The sequence below is a fragment of the Sinocyclocheilus anshuiensis genome, unplaced genomic scaffold, assembly GCF_001515605.1.
Source record: "Sinocyclocheilus anshuiensis isolate Anshui unplaced genomic scaffold, SAMN03320099.WGS_v1.1 scaffold97, whole genome shotgun sequence".
Lineage (NCBI taxonomy): Eukaryota > Metazoa > Chordata > Actinopteri > Cypriniformes > Cyprinidae > Sinocyclocheilus > Sinocyclocheilus anshuiensis.
Window position 1 is genome coordinate 16,759 of NW_015540854.1, and position 10,926 is coordinate 27,684.

At 35.7% G+C, this 10,926-nt stretch overlaps 1 protein-coding gene across 1 annotated transcript; it reads right to left on the bottom strand.

Annotated features, from left to right (window-relative positions):
* Positions 1-4,344: 4,344 nt before the first annotated feature.
* LOC107687785 (homeobox protein XHOX-3-like) lies at positions 4,345-5,855 on the bottom strand. The gene is made up of 3 exons (XM_016485244.1): positions 5,831-5,855; positions 5,124-5,365; positions 4,345-4,773 (listed from the first exon to the last, which is right to left on the bottom strand). Exons 1-3 carry the CDS (start codon positions 5,853-5,855, stop codon positions 4,345-4,347), a joined length of 696 nt encoding a protein of 231 aa, XP_016340730.1.
* Positions 5,856-10,926: the final 5,071 nt, after the last annotated feature.

Here is a 10,926-nt window from a genome sequence, read left to right on the forward strand (position 1 = left end):
AGCTTTCCATTGATGTATGGTTTGTTAGGATAGGACAATATTTGGCCAAAATACAACTATTTGAAAATCTGGAATCTGAGGGTGCAAAAAAATCTAAATATTGAGAAAATCGCCTTTAAAGTTGTCCATATGAAGTCCTTAGCAATGCATATTACTAATCAAAAATTAAGTTTTGATATATTTACGGTAGGAAATTTACAAAATATCTTCATGGAACATGATCTTTACTTAATATCCTAATTTTTGGCATAAAAGAAAAATTGATAATTTTGACCCATACAATGTATTTTTTGGTTATTGCTACAAATATACCCGTGCAACTTAAGACTGGTTTTGTGGTCCAGAGTCACAAATATAAGATATAGCTATAGTGGTTAGGGATTCTGGATGTCAATAATGACTGTTCTTGCAAGTCTACTTTGTTCTTGCAACTGTAAGTTACTTTGGATAAAATCAACAACTGAACGATAATGAATAAATATTGAACAATAATTTTGTGAATTTAAGAGATTGTCATAACTTTAGAGGTTTGTCTCTGTGTAGGGAAGTTCTTTAGAGGGACAAACGCTTGCATATTCTTTGGGTAATCGTTTCAGGCAGCTTCAGGCGATCATTCAGCCATAAGACGATGCAGCTGTGGTTGTTGGCACACACAGCAGCTTCTCAGTGTGGCTGCCGCACAAACCAAACAAAGCTTTCTGTACCCACCTACTTACCGTTAAATTGCTTTCAACTATAGCAATATGTGAAGCTCAGTGCATATACTTGACTGTCTGAGATCCATGGAAATGTTACACTTAGAAAAGATTATGGATATTACAGTTGTTAACAATACATCTGTTTCACTGTATAAGACAGGTTTCCCTGAAGTGCTAATGTGTCTCTGAGAGTTCATTTTCCTTAATTTACTTCTTAATTAACTTAATTTCCTTTTAAACTTATAGTGGCTTTTCCTCATCACGTTTCTCTATTTAGTGATGAAGTGTGTGACCCACAGGGTCTAGAGAAGGATGTAAAGTTTTCTTTACAGTCACTCCTTTCACTCCCTTTCTTGTTGCTTTTGGCCTCTTGACATTAATGTAGGATGGGTGGCCGGTAACAGTGTGGGAAGTCCAGCATTGTAAGATGCTTGGATCCCATTTTTCAAACTCAACTAATTTTCAGGCGTAGGTGAATCAGTGAGTAAATACACTACTGTTCAAAAGTTTAGGGTGGATAAGAGTCTTTAGAAAGGTTTTTGAAAGAGGTCTTTTATGTTCGCCAAGGCTATACATTTATTTTTTATTTTTTATCAAAGCAGTAATATTTTAAAATAGTATTACAATTTAAAATAACTTACTTTTTAATACATTTAAAAAATGTGTTATTGTATTGACAAAGCTGAATTTTTAGCAGTCATTACTCCAATTTTTTGTGTACTTCAGAAATCATTCTAATATGCTGATTTGCTGCTCAAGGAATATTTCTCATTGTTATCAATGTTGAAAATATTTGTGTCGCTTAAACTTTTTGCGCAAACTGTGATACTTTTTTTTCTAGGATTCTGTTGATGAATAGAAAGTTCAAATGACAGCATTTATTTGAAATACAAATCGTTTGAAACGTTAACACACAAATTTCATGTACCCTTGCTGAATAAAAGTATTAATTAAAATATATGATTAAAAATATAATTCATTTATTAAAAATCTTACTGACTGCAAACTAGTGCAAAATCCTGTAAAATGCTGCAAATGAACAATGCAATAAAAAGTTTGCTTGTCTGAGAACTGCAGGGAACTTTTCTCTACTTTTTAACTTCTGCTTTATATCTTCTGAATTACTCAATATATAAAAATAAAATAAAACCAGACTGATCTCAAAATGGCATATGATGCAGTTTGAAGCAGCTTCCTAAAATAATAATAACATGATTTTTAAGAAATGTTCATGTGTGGCTACATAGATCAATTACATAGACTACAGTTTATATTTAAATTTATATTATTTTTATATTTATCTACTGAAGCTAAAAGAGGAAGGTTTATGGAGAACTTGCAATCATGTCAACCTGTCCACCTCTGACTCCCTCAGGGCTGAGGCAGTATTAAGAGCAGGAAGTTGTAAAAATCACACGGTAGTGCTCTCCAGACAAAAGAGGATCCACTACTGTGTGCTCAATCGGTGTTCCCACAGTCACCATAGAGGACAATCTCTTTACAGTCTGTCCCAATTTACCACATCACTCACAATTCACAGGATCTGCCGTTTTTTTACTGTCATTTCCCACCTATTGCTGAGGCTTTACTGCAGACGTCACCCATTGAGTTATTGTCAGGCTCAGACAAGGGTACTGCAGACTGTTAGTCTCTAATGATCTGTGCATCAAAAGTGTTGTAGTTTACACCTCTAAACATGAGGAGATGTGATAGCATTACCTGCAGCCATATTTAGGATACATATTTTAGGATACTTTTTATTTTACAAATACCTTGCTGTTAAAGGCATTCTGTCTAAAGTGATACTATGACATTCTTTACAAATATCAAGGAAATATTTCATCCATATGAAACAGCACACTTTCCCTGTAGTTTTTTAGAGCACAAAAATTGTTTTGGTAGCCACAAATCAATTTGAATGTACAGCATTTAGCTCATTTTCTTTTAAGGGTTATCGTGACACAAGCCAGACAAGTTTAATTTACGCTGAGACACAGATTCAGCAGCCTTTTAACTAGAATTCACCTGTAACAGGTGGAGGTAAAATAAGCCAACACACCTGGATATTCAGCAGGTGCCTTCATTCGCATAACCATGGCTATAATGCTGTTCACCTTCTCAACTGCTTAATTCCTAATTTCTAGTGTGGTAACTGTGGTGTCGGTCCACTTTTGGCTGTGTGTATGTGGTTTTAAGTAGGATATTCTTAAAAGTCATGACTGTGTCATAATTTTATAGCAACGGTAGCTAGAACTCATTAGCCTTACAGTAAATTTAAATACTACCATTTAAAAAGTTTGGATTTGATTTATACTTACCAAGGCTGCATTTATTCAGTCAAAACAGACAACAATTTTATGAAATATTATTACAATTTAAAATAACTGTTTTCTATATATAAATATATATATAGATATATATGATAAATGCTATTTATTCCTATGATGGCAAAGCTCAATCATTTATTACTCAGTCATTACTCCAATCTTCAGTGTCACACAATCCTTCAGAAATCATCCTAATATGCTGATTTGCTGCTCAAGAAACATTTCTTAATATTATAAATGTTGAAAACTTTTTGTGAAAACTGTGATTTTGATGAATAGAAGGTTCATAAGAAGAGCATTTATTTGAAATAGAAATCTTTTGTAACATTATAAATGTCTTTACTGCCATTTTGGTCAATTCTGAGCAAAAGGATTTTCTTTCAAACATTTGAACTGTATATGTATGTATTCATACATTCATACATTTTTAAGTGAGGCTTAAGTCTATTTTGCTGCCACTGTCATATTTTCTGCATTAATTCAAGCTTTTCACATGCACACTTGCAGACATTATTTATTAGAGCAAGGTCTGTGAGGCTCTGTAGTCTCAGACGCTCCTCACCTGCTGATGTTTTGTCTGGTTACAGGCTGTTTGAGTTTAGATTTTCAAGATCATAATTCAGCAGGTTGCGTCTAGGATTGAGTATAATGACAGGAGCTTTGTGTCTGTAAGTTGATAAGTAGTCTTTAAGATTACAGTGCTGTTTAGTCAACAGGTTGGTGTTAAACAATGACAAAAGTGTTGGTGCGAATTACTAGAGTTGCGTCGGCTGTAAAGGCTTGAGGATGTTGATGAGTAGAGCATTAATTGTTTTCTGTCCTTCTATAACCTTATTACTATTTTTATTTATCTGGCAAAGAAAAGGCAGAAATACATTAAGTAAAATGTTTCCATAAATATTTTAATAATCAAATTTGTCATATATATTTTTTGGAAAGCATATATGTACACAAGTTCATCTACCACAGTGTTCAGGTGCAAAAATGCCAATAGTTGAAAAATGTTTATGAACAAACTTCAAAAGATCAAGTAATTTAAGAATGTAAGCAAGACTGTTATCTATATTACAGGACGATAAACAACAAAATAGTTCTTCATGTGTGACGATATCAAGATTCTGAATAACTGTACAGATGCATGAATACAACAGCCTTAAAATTTCAAAGTATGGAAATAGAAATCTTCAAAATATATTCTTTTGTGTCCCACAGAAGAAAAAAAGGCATACAGGTTTAGAGCGACATGAGGGTTTGTAAATGATCAATTAACTTTTTTGTGTAAACTATCATGTTAACATGCCAAAGACACCACTGTTCTTTTATCCTGAAGCACTGCCATAGGTTTTGGGCTGCGTGGCTGTCCTAGCTCCCCCTCTAGGTTTATGCAGATGGTCTGGTCTCCAGTGCAGGCAATGAGGACAGTGGCATCCTGCGGGATGGAGCATTGTCTGGACGGGGGAATAGAGAGCTGGCTGTGGAAGTCCAGTGAGCCAGGGGTAGGTCGAAGGAGGAAGGTGCAAAGTGTCCACTGGCCTTGTGGTGGCACTGTAGGGGGTTGAATAGCCTGAGAGGCCACCCATGCCCAGATGAGAGTATAGATGAAGGGGCAAGCGGGGTAGCAGTGGGTAGGGGAGTCCAGCAGCTGCCTGACTCACCATGAAGGCACACAGGTTTGGGTCCAGTGGATTAGGCCAGTTCAGACTGTGACGCTGCCTCTTGTCCTTCATCCTCCTGTTCTGGAACCAGACCTATAATGAAACAGAGGGATAAATGGTCTTAGTAAAGGACACAGTATGCTGGTGGGATTAGGTAATGGTAGATGTACAATAAAATGTTCAGTTTCAGCAGGGATGGAGATCAGGTGTCTGATTTTATGGCTTCTTGGGTTGGCTGTTACCCAGCCTCACACACAAACAATCCTCTCTTAAATGAGCTTAAAATAAAAAAATATATAGATGAATAGCAGAAGTTAGTCTCAAATGATTTTTTGTTAAATTAGCACTTTTTAATGCACTTTAAATGCTGCCTTTTGGTCCTGAGAAGCTTTTGTTGGGCCAGAGGTTGAGTGTGGCATGAAAAGGTCTACTTCGTGAATTACCTTTATTGTAGTCTCGGGCAAGTTGAGCGCTGCCGCCAGTTCGCAACGTCTGGGTCGAGACACGTAACTTTCTTTGCAGTATTCTTGTTCAAGACGGGTCAGCTGCTCCCTCGTGAAAGCAGTCCGGTGCCGCCGACTCTGGTCTATCCCATTCAGCAGTGAAATACGAGGGCACTCTTCTTCTCCTTGATCACTGTCAGCATGAGCAACAGTAGACACTGGCGACTCCCTGCCCTCTGCTACTGAAAAGTTTACTTCACATTAGGCATTCGTTTACTTTGCGAATATTACATTTACATTCAGAAAGACGGGGTTTTCAATAAACTCCCAATTTAACCTAATTGAACTTGCTACACTCATATGTAGATTTTGTACAGTAGGCCTATATACTTGACTTAAATGTGACACGATATGAAGAACCGGGCGCATTTTCTAAAAAAACGTATTAAGTCCTCCCCAATGCCTGCTGTTAAAATATAAATGTTGTAGGCTACTTACGCATTTTATCGCTGATATCCACGTACGCAATCCAAATATTCCCCGAAAGGATTTTCACAAGCTTCTCATAGTCCTCAAAACAGTCCCAGACCAGGCCCTCCCCAAAAAAGTAATTTTTCTCGTCACTACTTGTCTTCCGAGCCAAGTTCGTTTATGAAGGGAAAGATGAGTTGTTTTTGTAGTCGCTGTCCACCCCCCTCCTCCCTCACCTCTGTATCTTTCAGGTCGTCCCATCTTGTTACTAATGAGAGACGCGCTCTATCCGCTGAGGCGCCGCCGGGGCGCGCGGACGGAGGGAGGTGTTAAATTGTCTTTGGTCTCCGACCGGCCTTTGTACTTTTTTGTTATGGAGAATTAAGATCGACCACCCTTTGCATACTGTCACAGTGGCTTCCCCGTCGAGATAGGCCAACCCTGATTGTTCCTTGGCGTTTGATGTTTGTATTTTTGGAAGTCAATCATTAGAATCGTAATGTCCCTAAACTGCAGAGGTCTACAGTTTATAATAGAGATTAAATCGTTTCATACGTAAGATAAAGATTTATATAAAAAAAAAGACAATTAATTGGAAAATTGTCAGAAAATTCGAGCATTTACAAATGTTATGACTAATATTATAAATAAACAACGTTGCCAGACAGAATATGCTGCCATTGGTTAATGTAATAAACGCCGGACAATATTTTATGAAGTAGGCTAGTCATAACGCCATTTTAACGCCTTTCCCCCAGCCATAATTTGGCCTATACTCATCCTCATGTAATTCCATACTAAAATGCATTTCCTTCTTCTGTGGGGAAAAAGTGTATTGTTAAATGTCAGTGGAGTCCAATGTTGTTTTGGACCATATTGGCAATCTTCTGCAGAGGAAAGAAATTCATACAGGTTTTAGAACGACATGAGGATCGATAAATGATGACAGAATTTTCATTTTTGGGTGAACAATCTCTTTAAGTGCATTGTTGTAGGAGCTGCAAATGTGCTTGAACTAGATCGAAACTTTCGTCATATCTATCAGTATATAAGTTTATCTCAACAACACGAACTAGTGCAAGTGAACACAAGCCTGCTGAATATTGTCAATATACTTTATTTATATATTATCATGGCTTTGCTAATAGCCTTTGCTAATCAGAAACGCTAATGATACGTGCATCAGTGAAGGTACAGCCAAGATAAAAAAATGTCAAGTGACTGCACGTGATGTGGATTAAGAGCCTCTGTATTTACCACTGTAGTTTGATTGGAGACTAACCTTAAAATAATATTAAATTATGTCTCTCAGATCTTGTTTTTTAAACCTTTATTTAATTACTCATAAAGGTTTCATATTTCTTGTGAGTTACACAGCAAAGTATATTTATAAACTGTGTTTTGTTATTCAGTAGGGGTGAATTCGGGTAATCTGGGACATTTTTTGCAATTTTGATTTCTGCGATTTATTTCGATATCTATCTAACACATTAGATCAACACATTAGACTTTTCTGAAACCCCTAAGATGTTTTCTAACCACACCAGAAGAAAGAATGTTGATATTATACCCAGAGGAGACATGCCACACCTATTAGTGTTTTTTGTGCCAAAAAAAAAAAATCTGCCTGAATTTGATAATCTGGGACAGGTCACTTTGTAATCTGGGACATATGTATTAGGCCTAAAAAAGCCTATATTCACCATACTTTATGCATGCCAAACACAATATCACCAATGTTTAAAAAGCTTTATGAAAAAAATGACAAGTACAGAAATCTCAATAAGGAAATGTATATTTCAATATCAGGAAAAATAATTTATTTCTGTACACGGGAAGAACAATATACTGTGTTAATTAATTTTAATTCATTTAAAACTATTAAAATTGTTTAACATTGTATTAACATGAGCTTCTTGATTGACAACTGCCCCGCCCCTTTCTGTGGAATCACCCCAATGAAGTCATGTGAATTCAGTCACATGACATCTATGCTAAAATTATAGTAAAAGTCCTGTTGACTAAATTTTGTTAGAACAGGAAATAAACACACTGGAGTTTAGGTGTCCCAGATTACCCAATGTCCCAGATTACCCGAATTCACCCCTATGTGTTTCCGTTCCTCTTTTAGAACAGTAGTTTTGGATTATGAGTAGAATAAGATTTGTGATTAACATTACTCAAGGCTTTATCATTTCTATTTTACATTTATTTAACAACCAAATAGAGTTGTTCTCTCTTTCCCAGTGACGCAGACTGTGGCATATCCCGTTTTCAGTCAGTATCTCAAACATATGCTTCCATCCGTGACGCTTCAGACTAGCCCGATATTAAACTCACTGACAGTGGTATTGTTATGCACCAGTGCTTTGATCACTTTGTCAGTTAAGGGAAAGGCTCCCCCAGGGCTGTAGTCTGTATGGAGACGCAGATATTGCAGAGGTGACAGAAATTGCGCGAACAGACAAACCTGTATGTCTGTACCACTTTAAAAACTTTGGAATACTCTGTTTGGCTGACTAAACCTCATACCATCTGTACTGCTAATTGTTGAGAAAGAAATCCCTATTACTGATCAGTACACAATGACCAAGAAATGCACTGCTTGTGGGCGTGTCCATTTGGGTCCTTAAAACTGCAGTAATCTACATAATCTTAGCAGACACTGCTTTGTTTCAAACTGTTTATTTGTTCCCCTATTTGTACTTTTGTTCATGATACATAAAAAAACAGACCTACATATTTTTAGTTGTTTTGTGCTTTTGGCATTGTTTTGAAAATATTTTTAGTTTAAAAGTACATTTCGATTGTATAACTGTATATATTAGTGCTCTTTCTACTGACCTTCATAGTAGAAAATACATGTAATTATGAAAGTCCATCTAATATTTGGATTTCTGCATTAATACGTTTATTTTAAACATAATAAATGGACATTACTCGAAATATTGAAATATTCAGCGAATTTCTTGTCTTGATCTACTTGACTGTACAATGAAGTGCAAAAAGTAATTTAATGAATTAAAATGTTTTCTTCTTCTTCTTTTTAAATGCAAAACAAAATCTAAAGGTATTTGAATGAGGATATGTTACATGGGTACCTTTGCTCTGCAGTCTGGTCCTTTTGCGTTCCCTCCTCTTCGTCCTCATCTTCTTTCTTCAAAGGTTTAAATCTATTCGCTTTGCGCAGCAATGCCAGGCACACTATATTATCCTATATTATCTGTGTTGTACACAGGTGCACCTGAACAAACCGTTGACTGTTAGCGCTGGATACAATATACATTCCTCGTCCAAAATGCATAATTTACTTCGATCGTGCCTGTTCTTGAAAATGGTTTATTTTTCCAAAGTTTAAAGTTTCACATGTGTATGGATGTTATTTTATACATAGTACAAAGTGACACGTTCATATTTCCTATGTCGGGACTCATATAGCATCACCTGCCTCTTTAACCGCTAAAGTAGAGAGTTATGAACTCTCATTAGGCTGCATGCACAATGCAGACTTACAGTGGGGAAAATAATTATTTGATCCCCTGCTGATTTTGCAAGTTTGACCACTTACAAAAAAATGAAGGGTCTATAATTTTTATGGTAGGTTTATTTTAACGGATAGAGACAGAACAAAAACAAAAAAAATCCAGAAAAAACACATTATATAAAGGTTATAAATTGACTTGCATTTCAGTGAGTAAAATAAGTATTTGATCCCCTACCAACCAGCAAGAATTCTGGCTCCCACAGATTGGTTATGTGCCCAAGTGTAACACAGATTAGTCCTGTCACTTTAAGAAATTACTCATAATGTCATCTTGTTACGAGTATAAAATAAACCAGTAGAATGTGTATCTTCCATTCAAACCTCTCCCACCACCATGGGCAAGACCAAAGTAAATAATTATTTTCCCCCACTGTATATGATCCACAAGGCTTTGCGTTCACGTGGAATTTTAACGTAGGACCGCAAGAAAACTCAATTCTGGTGATCTGCACATTATAGTTTCCCGCTCCAACACACCTGGCGGACTGTTCAAGTAAAGGTCGTGATGCGCTGGTTCAGGTGTGTCTGATTTTAACTGAAATTTAAACTGTACACAAGGAGTAGGATAAAGCACCTTAAGCGCCATAAAGCAGTGTCAGAATACTTGTTTAAAAAGAAAATTAGCAAGGACTACGTGTTGTCTATAATAAATAATAATAATAATAATAATAATAATTATAGGCCTAATAATAATGCACGTTGTTTAAATTATTCCACAATGATCAAAACGGTCTTTTTGAGCTTTATGATAGGCTATTCCATGATTAAGTTTCGTATTTTCAGTGCTCATTATGGTTCCCGTTCAAAAATAAATTATAATAACTTGCCTTAATTATGCTTTTAGTATTATAGTTCTCTATATTATGTCTATATTATGTCCCTGTTGAAGACATTTACTTAGTTATTGGAAATCTTTGTGTTAGTTATGTATAATTTAATATATATACATTTTTTTTTGCAAAACAGATTATCCTTTGCCAAACTTATGCACATATGCATATCCCTAACTGCACATATCATCCCTAAATATGTCCTGAACTTCAATTAATTATTTGAAATAAAAACATTTGAAGATTAGAAATAGATGGGAAAATTAGATTACATGAATCATCTTACACTCTCAGAAAATACCCTCAAAAGGAAATCTTTGTATTTTTTTAACCCCTAAAAGATTCATAGTAGTAACTTAAACGGATAGTTCACACAAAAGTTTACATTCTGTCATCATTTACCCATCCTCCACTTGTTTCAAGCCTTTAGGAGTTTTTGGTAACACTTTAGTTTCTCATTATTAATTAGTTGCTTATTAGCATGCATATTACTAGTATATCCTCCTGAGACCCAGCTATGGAGTTTTTGCCTCTGTAGTGGACATTCTATTTTAGTGAATTTCTCTGAGACCTCACATGTCACAGTTTTAAGTCTGGATGTCCTGTACAGAGCACACTCAGGGCTTTCCACAGATACCAAATGATTAGATGTTTCACCATGGCCACTCCCTCTCCTTGGTTTTTAAAAATGGCTGACATTAATTTAGTGATAAAATTGTACATCCTTATGGAAATATGATAATATTTTGCAATTATAATTTAAATCTGATTAATTTTCAAATTGTTTGTCATAAATCAACATCTCAGGAAAATGTTATGGGGTTTCAAATCAAAATATGACTTCCTGTTATTAAACAGGACATAATTTCATACATGTCCACTGTAGAGGACACCAGGACTAAAAGCATGTTTATTATACATTTTGGGAGACAAAAGAATTGAATAGGAAAACAAATTA

Bases quoted from the DNA above. Each gene is read 5' to 3' on its own strand.
- LOC107687785 (XM_016485244.1), bottom strand. From the start codon at position 5,855: ATGGGACGACCTGAAAGATACAGAG. The intron at 5,366-5,830 runs GTGAGGGAGGAG...TAAACTTTTCAG, and splicing joins ACGACCTGAAAGATACAGAG to TAGCAGAGGGCAGGGAGTCG. The intron at 4,774-5,123 runs GTAATTCACGAA...GTTTCATTATAG, and splicing joins TGCCCGAGACTACAATAAAG to GTCTGGTTCCAGAACAGGAG.